We start from the raw sequence: 17880 nt of genomic DNA on the forward strand, positions 1-17880 counted from the left end.
CATAACCAACCCCTTACATTTAAAGATGAATGTTGAAATTTGCATTAAGCATGTATTTAGCTACTGCTAAACATCCAAAAATTGAAGGCCCAAGGCCTGAGGGCAGGGAGGCAAGTAGTTCTGAAAGACACAGAATGAGTATGGAGCATGCATTCGCAGTACCCAAGAGGGTTTCATAACCCCTTACATTTAAAGATCAATGATGATATTTGCATTAAGCATATATGTAGCTACTGCTAAACATCCAAAAATTGAAGGCCCAAGGCCTGAGGGCGGGTAGGCAAGTAGTTCCTGAAAGACACAGAATGAGTCAGGAACAGGCATTCGCAGTACCCAAGAGGGTTTCATAACCCCTTACATTTAAAGATCAATGTTGACATTTACATTAAGCATATATTTAGCTACTGCTAAACATCCAAAAATTAAAGGCCCAAGGCCAGAAGCATCAGTGAGGCAAGTATTTCCTGAAAGACACAGGATGAGCCAGGAGCAGGCAATCGCAGTACCAAAGAGGGTTTCATAACCCTAATTGATAACCAAAGAGGGTTTCATAACCAACCATAATTGGGAAATGTTGGTGTAGCAGCTTGGTCAATCTACTCTGAGGCATCTGGCATTGGTGGCTGGAAATCCTGGCTGATCCATCCCTGATTCATTTTGACAAACGTCAGTCTCTCCACATTTTTAGTGGACAGACGAGTTCGCCTTGGGGTGACTATGGCCTCGACCGCACTAAACACCCGCTCTGATGGCACACTACTGGCCGGGCAGGACAGCTTTTCCAGGGCAAACTCTGCTAGTTGTGGCCATAAATCAAGTTTAGCTGCCCAGAAGTCCAGCGGATCTTCAATGGTTGTTGGCATGGCCATGTCAAGGAATGCCACCACCTGCTGGTTCAGGTCCTGCTCCATGTCTACCTGCTGCTGATGAGTTGCTTCACAATGCAGGTGAAGAAAGCTACTCATCAGCGACTGTAGACTCAGGCTGCTGCTGATTGAGCTGGCATTGCTCCTGCCACCCCTCCCCTCCCCAGCAGCCATGGCAGTGGAAGGTGAGCGCAGAGGGCCCCCCGAGTAAGACCTGCGAGTGGATGGACCATGTGGCCAATAGGCATCCGCCAACTGACTACGTAGAATGTTTCTGTAGTAGGTCAGTTTGTCCTCCCTCTCAGTGGGTGAAAAAAGGCCCCCATTTTGAGACGGTAGCGAGGGTCTAATAAGGTGGAGATCCAGAAGTCATCCCGCTGACAAATTTTGACAATTCGGGGGTCACTACGCAAGCAACTGAGCATGCATCGTGCCATTTGCGCCAGTGACTTGGAGGGACTACCTGCCTCCATCTCCACTTCATACTGCCACAGTGTGTCTGGGTCCTCTGTCTCAATTTCCTCATAACCCTCCAGCTCCTCTGGCTGCTCCTGCTCCTCCTCTCCTGTCCGAAGACTAGAAACACTGGCCATCTCATCCAACCTAAACTGTGCTCTGCTCTGCCCCTCATCATCCTCCTCCTCCAGTTCAGCCCCCACAGGGCTCATGTAGCCTTAAGATGTAGGCGCAATGTCTCCATTGCCGTGACCAGCCATGGTTTCAATCATTTATTGTAGGAAATGTAGGAGTGGAATTACGTCGTTCATGGCGTAATCCAGGCGACTCAAAAATAATGTGGCTTCCTCAAAGGGCCTCAGCAAACGGCAGGTGTCACGTATGAGCTGCCACTGGTCACATTGAAGTTACACAGGGGAGTACTCCTATCTGCTTGGATCATCAAGAAATCGGTGATGGCTTTTCTTTGTTCGTATAGTCTGTCCAACATATGGAGGGTGGAATTCCAACGTGTGGCAACGTCACAAATAAGACTATGTTGGGGGATATCGTTCTGACGCTGCAGCTTGTGATGATGTGGATGAGCGTGTTAACCAATTGACAATGTCAGATGGGTTGCTGGTGGAGACACGACTGCTGGCTGATAACGGGAGCTCAGGCCTCTCGCTGCGACTCCTGCTGCCACTCGCCCCAAGTCTGCTGCCAACTCTGCCTGAAGTATTTAGGCCTCTGACACTCCTCTGTGCACATCCTGGCACTTCTCTGCCTGACATACTTAGTGTGTTTATGAGGGTACTACTCTTTAAACAGTATTTGTCTAAAACAGCAGCAGGTGATTACTTATGGCTGTCCTTTCACAGTATGTAGGCCCTTGACAGATTAACAGGTACTAGATGGTACAATACTTGGATGTACCTATGCGGTCTGCACTGATGAGGGCAGTAATAAGCGTAACTATACGCAGAAAAAACTCTGTATTTTTGTAAAACACCAACCGGTGAATGCTATTGTTTGGACTTTGACGGTATGGAGCACCTTGACAGCTTAACGGGTACTAAATGGTACAATACTTGGATGTACCTATGCGGTATGCACTGATGAGGGCAGTAATATGCCTAACTATACGCAGAAAAAAATCTGTATTTTTGTAAAACACCAGCCGTTGAATGCTATTGTTTGAACTTTGACGGTATGGAGCACCTTGACAACTTAACAGGTACTAAATGGTACAATACTTGGATATACCTATGCGGCCTGCACTGATGAGGGCAGTAATAAGCGTAACTATACGCAGAAAAAACTCTGTATTTTTGTAAAACACCAGCCCGTGAATGCTATTGTTTGGACTTTGACGGTATGGAGCACCTTGACAGCTTAACAGGTACTAAATGGTACAATACTTGGATGTACCTATGCGGTATGCACTGATGAGGGCAGTAATATGCGTAACTATACGCAGAAAAAACTCTGTATTTTTGTAAAACACCAGCCGGTGGATACTATTGTTTGGACTTTAACGGTATGGAGCACCTTAACAGCTTAACAGGTACTAAATGGTACAATACTTGGATGTACCTATGCGGTATGCACTGATGAGGGCAGTAATATGCCTAACTATACGCAGATAAAAATCTGTATTTTTGTAAAACACCAGCCGGTGAATGCTATTGTTTGGACTTTGACGATATGGAGCACCTTGACAGCTACTAAATGGTACAATACTTGGATGCACCTATGCGGTATGCACTGATGAGGGCAGTAATATGCGTAACTATATGCAGAAAAAACTCTGTATTTTTCTAAAACACCAGCCGGTGGATACTATTGTTTGGACTTTGACGGTATGGAGCACCTTGACAGCTTAACAGGTACTAAATGGTACAATACTTGGATGAACCTATGCGTATTTCTGAACAGCAGAAGGACCCAACAGTGCAGCACCACAAAAAAAAAAAAAAAAAATCCAGGAACAGCAGGAACAATTAACAGCTTTAAAACCGGGTTAGATACATTCCTGGAACAAAATAACATTAATGCTTACTATGTAACTAACTATGTAAACCCTAAATTCCACTCTGTCACACAATTCTGAGCAGCAGAAGATTTGTGGAGCAAAAAAAATAAACTCAATTGGGCTGAACAATGAGGAGATAAGATGCTTCAGAAAGTTCAGGCAGCTTGGAGATCTGTATGAGGCAGCTGACAGCTATCTGCCCCGCTCTGCTGCAATGCTCAATAACGTGAATAGGAGGTTTAGCTATCAATGATCCTTCTCAGTGTAACAGCAAAGCACTCTGCACTCCTGTCTTTCCCTAATGCTGATGTGACTAGCAGTTGCAGTGTAACGCTGTGGTATGAGCTATTCACACACACACAGTCCCGTCCTCTCCATCTGAGTGCATAGATGAAATGAAGAGAGGCAAGATGGCCGCCGATTATATAGGGGCTGTGACATCACAGGAGTCAGTGAACACTGATAGGCTGCATCTCACATGTGATTCAGGGTCAGCCCGCCTACCTTCATTTCCGCCGCTGTTTCCTGCCCTCCCATAATCCCCTGCCCCATGTACTCACATGTGGATCCGCCATCTTAGGTCTCCAATAGCCTGGAACGGTGTAAAATGGAGTTTAATGAAGCGATTCGCGCGATCGAATCGCGGCGATATTCGCATTCGTTGCGAATCAAATTTTTCATGAAATTCGTAACGAATTCGGGTTCATCGACTTCGATTCGCTCATCTCTACTAAGCATGCCTGGAGAGTCTGGGCATGCTGGGAGTTGTCATTTTGCAAAAGCTGTAGGCACACAACTCAAGGCAACACTGCTGCAAAAAAGAGTTATCCAAACACTGTACCTCCAACTATTCCATAACTACAAGTCCAGGCATTACAGGACTGACAAAGGAGGACACAAGAATGACATAGACAGATCTAAGTTATACACTCACCATATTGTCTTTGCTGGTAGAGTACAGACAATCTCCAATAATCATTGTGTGTGGGTATAAAGCATAACTCCAGAGAGGAAAGGGTTACAGAGCAGGGCTGCTAGGCTCTGGAGAGCAGTGAGTCAGCAGAGTGAGGGAGGGGGAGGAGTCATCAAAGTGCAGGCAAGAAAGGGACACCCCCTCTCTTTGACAAGATGGAAAAGACAGTGAGCAGTAGGGATGAGCGAATCGAATCGAATCTGACAAAAGCACTGACAGAGAGAGAGAGAGAGAGAGAGAGAGAAAGTACACAGTGACTCTACTGCTGCAGTGGGGTGTACAGAAACTCTAAAGCTCCAGGGGCCAGTTAGGCTGAGCACTAAAAGCCATTGTCACCTATTAGTGCATAATAATACTGTACTGGGCTCTACTACACAGTGATTCTGTACTGCTGCAGTGGTGTACAGCAACTCTAAAGCTCATAGGGGCCAGTTAGGCTGAGCACTAAAAGCCATTGTCACCTATTAGTGCATAATAATACTGTGCTGGGCTCTACTACACAGTGATTCTGTACTGCTGCAGTTGGGTGTACAATACTTGTAAAGCTAACAGGGGCCAGTTAGGGTGAGCACAAAAAGTAACCTGTGCATACATAGGTGGTGTACGTTTTTTCCCCTGTATAACTAATTTGAGCCTAGTTACTGTGAAAGGCCAGCCAAAGCTTCACCCTTGCTTTTGTGGCCTAATGCAGTTTTAACCCCTTAAGGACCACAGGTTTTTCCGTTTTTGCACTTTCAATTTTTTCCTCCTCACCTTTTAAAAATCATAACCCTTTCAATTTTGAACGTAAAAATCCAGATGATGGCTTATTTTTTGCGCCACTAATTCTACTTTGCAGTGACATCAGTCATTTTACCCAAAAATCTATGGCAAAACGGAAAAAAATCATTGTGCGATGAAATTGAAGAAAAAAACCCATTTTGTAACTTTTGGGGGCTTCCATTTCTACGCAGTAAATTTTTCGGTAAAAATGACACTTGATCTTTATTCTGTAGGTCCATACGGATAAAATGATACCCTACTTTTATAGGTTTGATTTTGTTGTACTTCTGTAAAAAATCATAACTACATGCAGAAAAATGTATACGTTTAAAATTGTCTTCTGACCCCTATAACTTTTTTATTTTTCCGCATATGGGGCGATATGAAGGTTCATTTTTTGTACCGTGATCTGAAGTTTTTAGCGGTACTATTTTTTTATTGATTGGACTTTTTTGCTTTTTATTCATTTTTTCATGATATAAAAAGCGACCAAAAATACATTATTTTGGACTTTGGAATTTTTTGCGCGTACGCCTTTGACCGTGCGGTTTAATTAATGATATATTTTTATAGTTCGGACATTTACGCATGCGGAAAACCACATATGTTTATATTTATTTTTATTTACATGGTGTTTTTTTATGGGAAAAGGGGGGGTGATTTGAACTTTTATTAATGAAAGGGTTAAATCACATTTATTAACTTTTTTTTTTACACTTTTTTTTTTGCAGTGTTATAGCTCCCATAGGGACCTATAACACTGCAAACACTGATTGCCAGCACTGTTCACTGCAAAGCCATAGCTTTGCAATGATCTGCGTTATCGGCGGTCGACTGCTCAAGCCTGCATCTCAGGCTTGGAGCAATCAATCGCCGAGGGGACATGCCAGAGGCAAGTAAGAAGACCTCCACTCGTGTTCCAGCTGATCGGGACACCGCATTTTCACTGCGGTAGTCCCGATCAGCCCCGCTGAGCAGCCGGGCAGCTTTCACTTTCGGTTTAGATGCGGCGTTCAACTTTGAACGCCTCGTCTAAAGGGTTAATAGCGTGCAGCACCGTGATCGCTGCCGTGCGCTATTAGCCCCGGGTCCCGGCATCAGATACATGCCAGGACCGACCCTATATGACATGGGGTCACCGCGTGACCCCGCGTTATAGCGTGGGAGCCGGCCAAGGACGTAAATATATGTCCTTGGTCGTTAAGGGGTTAAGCGGAGTGTATTGTCCACCTCTCATAAGTGTAAACTGTGCGTACATAGGTGGTGTATGTTTTTATTTTCCCTGTAAAACTAATTCCTGGAACACCCCTTTAAATCTGTTTTGCTCTCTGTGTGCTCACCCTTGGCATTCATTAGTATATTAATACCGGTAGCTGGCCGGAAGGATAATATGGATGAAGCAGGGAAGCTGAAAAGGAAGGATTGTCCGGCACCAGGTATGCTCTAAAAGATCACTTTTATTCATGCCATAGCAAGGAAACAGACATCACAGGACTGTAGTAAACTGACGCGTTTCGCTCTCTCTTGAGCTTAAAACGTAGACTCTGGGTAATCTTGCTCCCTGCCTCCATTGTGCACTTGAGCACTGTACAGCAGGAAGATTATAGTGCCATAAGTAAGTAAATACTTTGTAAAGCTGTTAACCCGCACTATAACCCAGTATATTGGGTTTAGTGCAGATGAACAGGATGTCAGATTCTCTTTAACCCCTTAACGACCAAGGATGTATATTTACGTCCTTGGACGGCTCCCGCGATATAACGCGGGGTCACGCGGTGACCCCGCGTCATATCGGGTCGGTCCCGGCATGTATCTGAAGCCGGGACCCAGGGCTAATAGCGCGCGGCAGCGATCGCGGTGCCGTGCGCTATTAACCCTTTAGATGCGGCGTTCAAAGTTGAACGCAGTGTCTAAAACGAAAGTGAAAGCTGCCCGGCTGCTCAGTGGGGCTGATCGGGACCACCGCAGTGAAAATGTGGTGTCCCGATCAGCTGGCACACGAGCGGAGGTCCTCTTACCTGCCTCCGGCATGTCCCTTGGGCGATTGATTGCTCCAAGCCTGAGATGCAGGCTTGAGCAATTGACCGCCGAAAACACTGATCACTGCAAAGCTAAGCCTTTGCAGTGAACAGTGCTAGCAATCAGTGTGTGCAGTGTTATAGGTCCCTATGGGAGCTATAACATTGCAAAAAAAAAGTGTAAAAAAAGTGAATAATAAAATAATAAAAGTTCAAATCACCCCCCTTTTCCCATTAAAAAAAAAACACCATGTAAATAAAAATAAATATAAACATATGTGGTATCGTCGCGTGTGTAAATGACCAAACTATACAACTAAAAAAATAGCTAATTAATTAAACCGCACGGTCAATGGCGTACGTGCAAAAAAATTCCAAAGTCCAAAATAACGTATTTTTGGTCGCTTTTTAAATCATGAAAAAATGAATAAAAAGCAATCAAAAAGTCCGATCAATACAAAAATGGTACCGCTAAAATCATCAGATCACGGTGCAAAAACAAGCTCTCATACCGCCCCATACGCAGAAAAATTAAAAAGTTATAGGGGTCAGAAGATGACAATTTAAACGTATAAAGTACGACAAAATCAAACCGATAAACGTAGGGTATCATTTTAATCGTATGTACCTACAGAATAAAGATCATGTGTCTTTTTTACTGAAAATGACTGTGTAGAAACGGAAGCCCCCAAAAGTTACAAAATGGCGTTTTTTTCTTCAATTTCTTCGCACAATGATTTTTTTCCCCATTTTGCTGTAGATTTTTGGGTAAAATGACTGATGTCACTGCAAAGTAGAATTGGTGGCGCAAAAAATAAGCCATCATTTAGATTTTTAGGTGCAAAATTGAAAGGGTTATGATTTTTAAAAGGTAAGGAGGAAAAAACGAAAATCCAAAAACGGAAAAACCCCCGGTCCATTAAGGGATAAGGGGTTAAAGAACATTCAGAATATAAATGCAAATGTATAAAAATCATATAGTATTTGATAAAGCCGGATAAAGCTTGGAATTCTATTCCTTTCATGGCATAGTGGAGGCATCTCATTATCGATTATTACAATAAACTTTTTAACCAAATATGAGTCTTCATTGAAATACTTAATTGGATAGTAAAATATTGTTACTGCTTTTTGGGTTTCCAGCAAGCCATTGTACCCCAAGTTGTATCTGAGACAGCTGAAAAACGCTTTTCTTAACCCCTTAAGGACTCAGGGTTTTTCCGTTTTTGCACTTTTGTTTTTTCCTCCTTACCTTTTAAAAATCATAACCTTTTCAATTTTCCACCTAAAAATCCATATTATGGCTTATTTTTTGCGTCGCCAATTCTCCTTTGCAGTGACATTAGTCAATTTACCCAAAAATGCACGGCGAAACGAAAAAAAAAAAAAAAATTTTTTAATGGTATAAAAAGTGACCAAAATACGCTTTTTTGGACTTTGGAATTTTTTTGCGCATACGCCATTGACCGTGCAGTTTAATTAATTATATATTTTTATAGTTCGGACATTTATGCACGCGGCGATACCACATATGTTTATTTATTTTTTTTTTTTACACTGTTATATTTTTTTTATGGGAAAAGGGGGGTGATTCAAACTTTTATTAGGGAAGGGGTTAAATGACCTTTATTAATCCTTTTTTTTTACTTTCTTTTTTGCAGTGTTATAGGTCCCATAGGGACCTATAACCCTGCACACATTGATCTTTTACACAGATCACAGGCGAGTATTAACACGCCTGTGATCAGTGTTATCGGCGCTTGACTGCTCCTGCCTGGATCTCAGGCACGGAGCAGTCATTCGTCGATCGGACACCGAGGAGGCAGGTAAGGGCCCTCCCGGTGTCCGGTCAGCTGTTCGGGACACCGCAATTTCACCGTGGCAGTCCCGAACAGCCCGACTGACTAGCCGGGATGCTTTCACTTTCGCTTTAGAAGCGGCGGACCGACGCGATATGATGCGGGATCGCGGCGCGATCCCGCTTCATATCACGATAGCCGGCGCAGGACGTAAATATACGTCCTGCGTCGTTAAGGGGTTAAAGGAAAAGTATACATTCTTTGTAACATTTTTATGCCTCTATCGCCTATATTTGTTATGAAAATTACTCATCTCTTGCCGATGACTCATGAACAAGCCTGATGCTGCTGCAGGACTGCTTAGTGTCCCAATATGGGGACCCCTAGTGGGATTTTCAGGAGCCATTTTCTTTATGAAATATTCAAAAATGTTAAACAACCATGTAACAAAAGGTCTTAAATTTTAATCAGTAGCAACATATGAAAAGTTTTTGGACAGTGTCCATTTAAGGGGATTTCTCAGGATTTATTTTATTGATCGCCTATCCCCAACCCCTTAAGGACTTTATTCTGTAGGTCCATACAGTTACTAGGATACCCAATGTATGTAGGTTTTATTTTATTTTCTACTTAAAAAAAATTATAACTACATTAGTAAATTAGTATGCTTAACCCCTTAAGGACTTTGCACTTTCGTTTTTTCCTCCTTACCTTTTAAAAATCATAACCCTTTCAATTTTCCACCTAAGAATCCATATTTTGGCTTATTTTTGCATCACCAATTCTACTTTCCAATGACATTAGTCATTTTACCCAAAAATTCACAACAAAATGGAAAAAAAAATCATTGTGCGACAAAATCGAAGAAAAAACGCAATTTTTTAACTTTTGGGGGCTTCCGTTTCTACGCAGTGCATATTTTGGTAAAAATGACACCTTATCATTATTCTGTAGGTCCATATGGTTAAAATGTTTCCCTACTTATATATCTTTGATTTTGTCGTACTTCTGGAAAAAATCATAACTACACGCAGGAAAAGTTATATGTTTAAAAATGTCATCTTCTGACCCCTATAACTTTTTTTTTTTTCCACCTACAGGGCGGTATGAGGGCTCATTTTTTGCGCCGTGATCTGACGTTTTTATCGATATGATTTTAGTTTTGATCGGACTTTTTGATCACTTTTTATTCATTTTTTAATGGTATAAAAAGTGTCCAAAATACGCTTTTTTGGACTTTGGAATTTTTTGGCGCGTACGCCATTGACTGTGCGGTTTAATTAACAATATGTTTTTATAGTTCGGACATTTACGCACGCGGCGATAAAACATATGTTTATTTTTATTTTCATTTACACTGTTTTATTTTTTTTATGTGAAAAGGGGGGTGATTCAAACTTTTATTAGGGAAGGGGTTAAATGACCTTTATTAACCCTTTTGTTTAACTTTTTTTTGCATTGTTATAGGTCCCATAGGGACCTATAACACTGCACACACTGATCTCCTATGCTGATCACTGGCGTGTATTAACACGTCTGTGATCAGCGTTATCGGCGCTTGACTGCTCCTGCCTGGATCTCAGGCACGGAGCAGTCATTCATCGATCGGACACCGAGGAGGCAGGTAAGGGCCCTCCCGGTGCCCTGCAAGCTGTTCGGGATACCGCAATTTCACCGCGGCGGTCCCGAACAGCCCGACTGACTAGCCGGGATACTTTCACTTTCGCTTTAGAAACGGCGGTCAGCTTTGACCACCGCTTCTAAAGGGTTAATACCACACATCGCCGCGATCAGCGATGTGTGGTATTAGCCGCAGGTCCCGGCCGTTGATGAGCGCCGGGACCGACGCGATGTGATGCGGGGTCGCAGCGTGACCCCGCTTCATATCGCTGGAGCTGGCGCAGAACGTAAATATGCATCCTGCGTCGTTAAAGGGGTACTCCGGTGAAAACCTTTTTTCTTTTAAATCAACTGGTGGCAGAAAGTTAAACATATTTGTAAATTACTTCTATTAAAAAATCATAATCATTCCAGTACTTATTAGCTGCTGAATGCAAAATTACTGCGATGGTCTCGTTCAGTTCCACTGAGCTAACCGGCGGGTTAACCCTGAATTATTGATGCCGCAACCAACTTTGATCCCTGTGTCTAAGGGGTTAATGCCAGGCATCAGCGTGATCGGCGATGCCATGCTGATAGCAGTCGAGACTCACTGGGTTTGAAGCATGTTCAGCTCATGAGCATGCTTCAAACACCGGTAACAGGACCAGGGCATACAGGTACACCCTGCGTCCTTAAGTACCAGGACGCAAGGGCGTACCCATATGCCCTGCATCCTGAACGATTAAATATAGGCCATCAATATCAGATAAGTGAAGCTCTAACTTCTGGCAGCTTCAGAAGTCTATGTGTATGCTGTGGCCTCTACACATCCCACCAAACACAATGCTGTACAATCCATACCAGCTGTATCTGGTATTGCCCCTCGTCCCATAGAAGTGAATGGGACAAGCAGCAATATCACGTACAGCTACTAGAGAATGTATGGCAGTGTGTCTGGTAGAAAGTAAAAAGGCTGCACTGCTCACATTAGTGCAGTGGACCCTTTATTCAGTTGATCAGGGGAGATGCTAGAATTTGGATCCTCATTGACCTGATATTGATGACATATATTAAGACTACACCATCCAAATAAACCTTGAAAACCCTTTCATGTGGTAAATATTATAAAAAGGTGATGGGGGTTAATAATTATGAAATTAAGTGGTAATGCTATTCTTTTCAATAAAATTACACCAGAAAATTGGCATTATTTATTACTAGTAAATGAACTCCAATATAGACCGGCAATAAAGTAGTAGATGAATGTTTAATTAAAATCTGCAATTTACCAGGAGGCACCTATTTTGGAACCTACATTTGGCCATAAAACTATCTGGATTAAAGATAACCTATCACTACTTTGACATATAAATACTGTATATATTTGTACACTTTATGAAATAACAACTCTGGAACATTTTTTCTTATAACTATGTGCCGATCCTCTTTTCTTTTTCCTTAATATTTATGAATACATTAACAGTTGGGTCCAAACTAGTTTAAAGGCTCATTCACACTACTGAATCTCTGTCTGAGGATATTCCGGGCAGAGAATCCATCTGTAGCGGGAGCCAGCAAAACAAGCCGGCACTAGGACTGCTTCAAAATGCGCCATAGACAGCAATGCATTTCCGGGTGCTTTCGTATGAAAGAATAAACATGTTAATTCTTTCGGTAGAGTCAGCTGTCCGAAATTTCATAGTGTGAATGGTGCAGCAGGATCCTATTGAAAACAATGGGAGTCTGCTGCAATGTGTTTTCTTCAGTGGAAATCCGCACAGAAAATATGTAGTATTAAAATGACCTTGTCAGCACTGACTGAATAGTGTGATAATCCTTCAATTGGTAGCATTCAGATTTCAACATTTTTCTACATTTCAAGGAGAATAACAGAGGATGCCCCAATTCTGTGTTTTTTCTGTACTTTTTTGCTATGCCCTCTGCTCCGTACATATAGAGGTTTTTACCATTTGGGTGACTATCAATATGTTTTACTGAATATTCAGCTGGGTGGGAACTTTATTGCAAAGTGGGGTGTAAATGTTAGGCTTAGGAGGAGTGATAAGGAGCTTCATGACCCCATGAACATGAGTTACCCCCCCCCCCCCTCCTAGCCTCCTACTAAAACATCCAACCTTTAGCTTCCACCCATCTGACTATGGTAGTCAACCAAATATTAAAACACCTATATATTGAGAATGGGGAAGGAGGACTTAGCAAGAAATTAATAATACAATTAGAATAAGGTCATCCAAGGCTATAAAATAATATAAAAAAAACTTTGGACTCATTAAGTAAACAAAAAAACATAGCAAAAATGCAACAAAAATCCAAATGTGGGGACATTTTTTCAAAACAAATCTACACCCCTATTATAATGTCCATGTAACTAGACCTAAAAACTGTCTCAAGATAGGATATCATGCATTGTATTCTTTTTAATTGGGATATCATATAATCAAAAATATTTCGACAAACATTTAGATATGCATCTGTTTGTTCACACCAAAAATTATACTTAACATTTAACAAGCATTATTTATCATTTTAATCCAAACTTAGAGTTCTACTATGTAAAAGTATGTTGCTTAATAAGTCATATCTTTGTTTCAGCACTACTTATGTTGAATCGTTTAGTTGCCCTCCGTCGGGTATAAGCCAGGAAGCACCCCTGTTTTCTCCTCCACATAGTTATTAATGTGTTCCGAAATGATCTGCAGAGAAAAAAGTAGATGAAGGGATCCAGACAGGCATTCATGGATGACAGGAACAAAGTACTTTCTTTCACATAGAAAAGAGTAAAATGAGCCGAGCACTGGAACACATCCCGTGTTTGACTTAATGTATAGGGGATCCTTGCAAAATGGTATGGAACAAAACAAATGAAAAATACCCCAATGATAATAAAAACCTTCACGTTCACTTTTTTTCTGGATTGTGTTTGTTCCCTTCTAGTCCTTTTATATGACTCAAATAGCTTTTTGGTTATGAGGAGATAACATACCACTATAATGACAAATGTTACCCAGAAAATGATCTGGCACGTGTAGTTCACTATTTCATGCCAAGTCAGTCCAAATTTAGACTTAAGCTTTGCGCAGCTCCGGACACTTTTGGGCGTCAATGTCTTGTTAGTTAAAATCATATTGGGTAATGAAAGGAGAAACATGATGATCCATATTGAAGCTGACAAGATCTTGGCTGAAAGCAGATTCTTCGTACAGGAGTTGTGAAAAGGTTTCACGGTTTTCTGATATCGATCTATAGTGATAAGGCCAAGGAAGATGATACTTATGTACATGGTGAAATAGAATACCACTGAGGTAAATCGACAAGCAAATCCTTTCAGTGGCCAAAGTCCAAGTTTTGCGTCTCCTAGAATCTTGAAGGGAAATGTCATGATCATTAAAGTATCCGATATAACTGAGTTTTTCAGAAAAATTATGAAATTAGATTTACTTGGTAACTGGAAAAACACAATAATTGCTAAGCCGTTCATTAATGATCCAGCAATGAAGAGAATGGAATAGGCCACGGGGAAGAGCACTTGGTTGACCCGGCTATCTCTGGAGCATGTGATATTACTTCCATGAGTAGTAATATTAGATTGCTTAAGGGTTATCCCCAGATCTCCAAATCCTAAAGACAAAAAGACAGTTTTTTCTAATTATTTATTTCTTTTTCAGCATGGTGAATATACAAATGTATCCTCTTGAGGCTAAGTTTCCACTTGGTTTTCTTTTCTGGCAGTTTTTTTTATATCTGCCACTGCAGTTTTTGAGTCAAAGTCAGAAGTGGATCCATAAGGGAGGAAAAGTGTAAGTCCTTCCTTTATATGTCCTATTCCTTTTGAATACATTTCTGGCTTTGGCTCAAAAACTGCAGTGGCAATTTTCCAAAAACTGCCAGAAAAAAAAGTGGATGTGCACTGTGTTCTCAGTTTTCATTGCATGTATATATTGTAAGCAGGGGAGTAACTATAGTGGCAGGTAGTAGTGCCCTGGTGTCTAAGGGGGCCCCAAGGCACATCTGCCCCATAAGAAACCGGTATAATAACTGGCATATGGGGCCATGTTGCAGATATTGCATCGGCCCAGAAGCTACAACTTACATGTCTGGTTGTAAGGATTTTGGGGGGAATTTATCAAGGGATTTTTGGTGTATATTTGTCACAAAAAAGTTGCACGTGCTACTTTTGTGCGACTTTCAGTGGCACGCCGACCTGCGCAATTTCTCACAATCCAGCTGTTTTACATGAGATCTGTTTTGCACGTGCGACTTTTGTGCGACTTTTAGTGGCACGCCGACCTGCGCGATTTCTCACAATCCAGCTGTTCTACATGAGATCTGTTTTTTACTTAGCTGTAGGCAGGGATTTACTAACTGCTTTTGTTAAAAAGTCACACAAAAAGTCGCAAACAGCCTAAAAAGTCTTGAATCTACACCAAAAAGTTGCCCACATCTAACACCCTCTGCCCGCCTGCATCCATCACCCACCGCCCACATCTATCACCCGCCACCCGCATTTATTACTAGCTGCCTGCATATACCACCCACTGTTGTAAGACTACAACCCCCAGCATGCCCTTACAGTGAGGACATGCTGGGAGTTGTAGTCTTGCAGCAGCTAGCGGGGGGCAAGATGGTGGCATATTGCGGGCGGTGGGTGTATGCGGGGGCAGCGGGTGATACATGCCAGCGGGCGTAGTTTCCTGTTCATGTTAGCGGAACGCGTGTGACCTGAGCCGCATGACTACAAATCCCAGCATGCCCTTGTGTGGTATGGGCAGGTGACAAGCACTCTGCTCTCCGGCTGGCTACCATGAATATGAAACTACGGCACTGTAGTTTCATATTTCCCTCCTGAAGCTGTTATTGGCCGAAACCCCTCAGCCAATCACAGCTCCAGGTGGGGAATATGAAATGACAATGCCGTAGTATTATATTCAAGGTTCCCGGCAGGCTAAGCTCCCCACCGGCCACCCGCATCTATCACCCGAGGCCTGCACACCGCACAACTACAACTCCCAGCATGTCCTTGCTGTAAGGGAATGCTGGGAGTTGTAGTCATGTGGCTCAGGCGGGAGGGAGATGTGTGAGTGGGTGACAAGCTTGCAAGCTTGGACCCCCCCCCCCCCCCATCAGAAACTTATCCCTTATCCTGTGGATAGGAATATGTTGTCTTTTGCTGGAGATGTCCTTTAAGCAAAACCAAAGCGAAAATTAATGACTTCAAAACTCACTTTCTAAAGACACACAATAAAAAATGTCCCTCATAAACTCTAAATATTCAAACAAAAGTAGGATAAGTATTCTTAACCTTAAACTGTGGTCTTCAAATTGACAATAAGTCTAATTAGTTGAACAAAAATTGGTTTAGTTAAAGGAGAACTCCAGAATATAAAAATTGTTCCCCATACTGCCCGCAGTAAAAAAAAAATAAAGATGTAAATACCTTCCTCCGCTCCCCCGGGGCCTCCGGTAACCGGCTCCGGTCTCCGCCGTGATCCTCTTTCTGGTTGCCGGTAGTCAGAGAGTCTTATTGCACTCAGCCAATCACCAGCCGCAGCAAAGTCCCGACTCGGCTGGCGATAGGCTGAGCAGCAATGTGACGCTTTCGGCCCTGGCAGCAGGTGCCGGTGTAGTGAAGGATTTTGTGTCCTGAAGCGTTCTCACACTGCCGCTCAGCCTATCCCCGGCCTAGTCGGACTTCACTGTGGCTGGTGATTGGCTGAGCGCAGTATGATTCGCCGACCACCAACAACCAGGAAGTGGATCGCGGCGGAGACCGGAGCAGGTTACCGGAGGACTCGGAGGAGCGGAGGAAGGTATGTACATCTTTATTTTTTTTACTGCCGGCAGTATGGGCAACAATTTTTATATTCTGGAGTTCTCCTTTAAAGTTAATCAAAAAGGTGATGCAAATAGTTGACTCATATTTTTCTTTTAGTTAACTCAACCCAACTTTTACTTTTCTTACAGTTTTGTTGCATATAATATTAATACATAGAGCTTTGTATATAATATCAAAGAAGATAGTCAGCAGTCTCTTGATGCATTCTGCTACATTTTAATGTGGTTAGAATTGAGTAATCAGATGTTGTGTTGTGGGAAGCTAAGCATGCAGCTACCGGTTAATAAAAAAACAAACAAAAAACAACATTTAACCACATTGCTCAATATACACATGCAAATTATTGAGCGTTTGTCTCAGGCGAAAAGATAATAGATACAATATAAAAAGACAAATAGCCCTGTAGCTAATTTAGAACTGGAGGTTTCCCACATCAGACTGACACCTCTTCTTCACATCCTATAGAATAATAATAAATAAACCTACCTGAATATTCCATGGTTACACTTCTTTTGTTCTTTTTGTAACAAAGCTGATGTGTTGGTCATGGGGTCAGGATGTATTCATTTGTTTTCATTCGGAAAGCTATAAAATAAATGCAGTCTAATGATTCTTCCATAGGAACAACTTGACTATAATCTATTAAGTACAGAGCTACTACTTCAGGCTTTAAATATATAAATGGGAGGTCTGTGCTATACAGAACTAATAAGGGCTACACATTTTACTTTTCAGTTTCTGTTCCAGATGAAGACATATACACTTCTGCTTTTACTTACTTAGCTGAAAAAATACAGAAGATAAGTTCCTTATTAATAGTAAAATCCCATGAACATATACACCGTATGCAATGCAAGAGAGACTAAAGCTTACAAACAGTATTGTTAAATGGGCACTGTCGGAATAAAAAATCTTTGTTGTACATTATGGCAAAACATTAACCTTTTTAAAAAATATTTTTAAGAAATATAAAATCTCATCCCTTCCCCAATATCGCGCCACACCCCTATCCCTTAATTCCCTGGTTGAACTTGATGGACATATGTCTTTTTTCGACCGTACTAACTATGTAACTATGTAACTATGTAACTTTATAAAAAAAATGATCTTTTTATAGAATTCATGGCTTTTTAAAAAGACCACTAGGGGTCCCCCTACCATCAAGAACATAATCCTATCCGGCTGCTGCATCATCTTTGTCCCAGCTGAAGCAAAGGCTGGGACAATGTCCAGGAAGTGAGGACGGCACTAGCACTCCTCTGTGCTCTCTCTTTTCCTGGCAGCCAGACTGCAGCATGAAATCAAAGAGGAGGGGGTTACAGAGCAGCTTGTAGTGATTGGTTAAGGAGAATTAGCACAGCACAGCAGACTCAGGGAGGAAATGTATGCAAAGTTAGTAAAGGGTGGTTCAATGCTTGCCTGAACATGCCCCTTTCTTGTTTGAATCAGTGAGCAACAGTATAGAAGGACTTATGAGCTAAATACAGAAGCTAGACACTTAAGAACACATATAAAGCATTTTCATGCAAGCTACTA

General features: G+C 42.0%; 2 protein-coding genes across 5 annotated transcripts in view; one reads left to right on the forward strand and one right to left on the reverse strand.

Moving 5' to 3' along the window:
- The window catches only part of MED12L (mediator complex subunit 12L), a 627340-nt gene that overhangs the window by 426902 nt on the left and 182558 nt on the right, over positions 1 to 17880 (forward strand). The window lies entirely within an intron of this gene.
- P2RY12 (purinergic receptor P2Y12) lies at positions 11694 to 17141 on the reverse strand. 2 transcript variants are annotated; one of them, XM_056564953.1, is made up of 3 exons: positions 17124 to 17141; positions 16831 to 16929; positions 11694 to 14129 (listed from the first exon to the last, which is right to left on the reverse strand). In XM_056564953.1, exons 2-3 carry the CDS (start codon positions 16841 to 16843, stop codon positions 13087 to 13089), a joined length of 1056 nt encoding a protein of 351 aa, XP_056420928.1. In that variant the 5' UTR covers positions 16844 to 16929; positions 17124 to 17141; the 3' UTR covers positions 11694 to 13086. The 2 variants fall into 2 exon arrangements, with proteins under 2 accessions (XP_056420928.1, XP_056420926.1); XM_056564951.1 differs by lacking the exon at positions 17124 to 17141 and having other exon boundaries at positions 16831 to 17020.

The sequence above is a fragment of the Hyla sarda genome, chromosome 3 (assembly GCF_029499605.1).
Source record: "Hyla sarda isolate aHylSar1 chromosome 3, aHylSar1.hap1, whole genome shotgun sequence".
Taxonomy (NCBI): Eukaryota; Metazoa; Chordata; class Amphibia; order Anura; family Hylidae; genus Hyla; species Hyla sarda.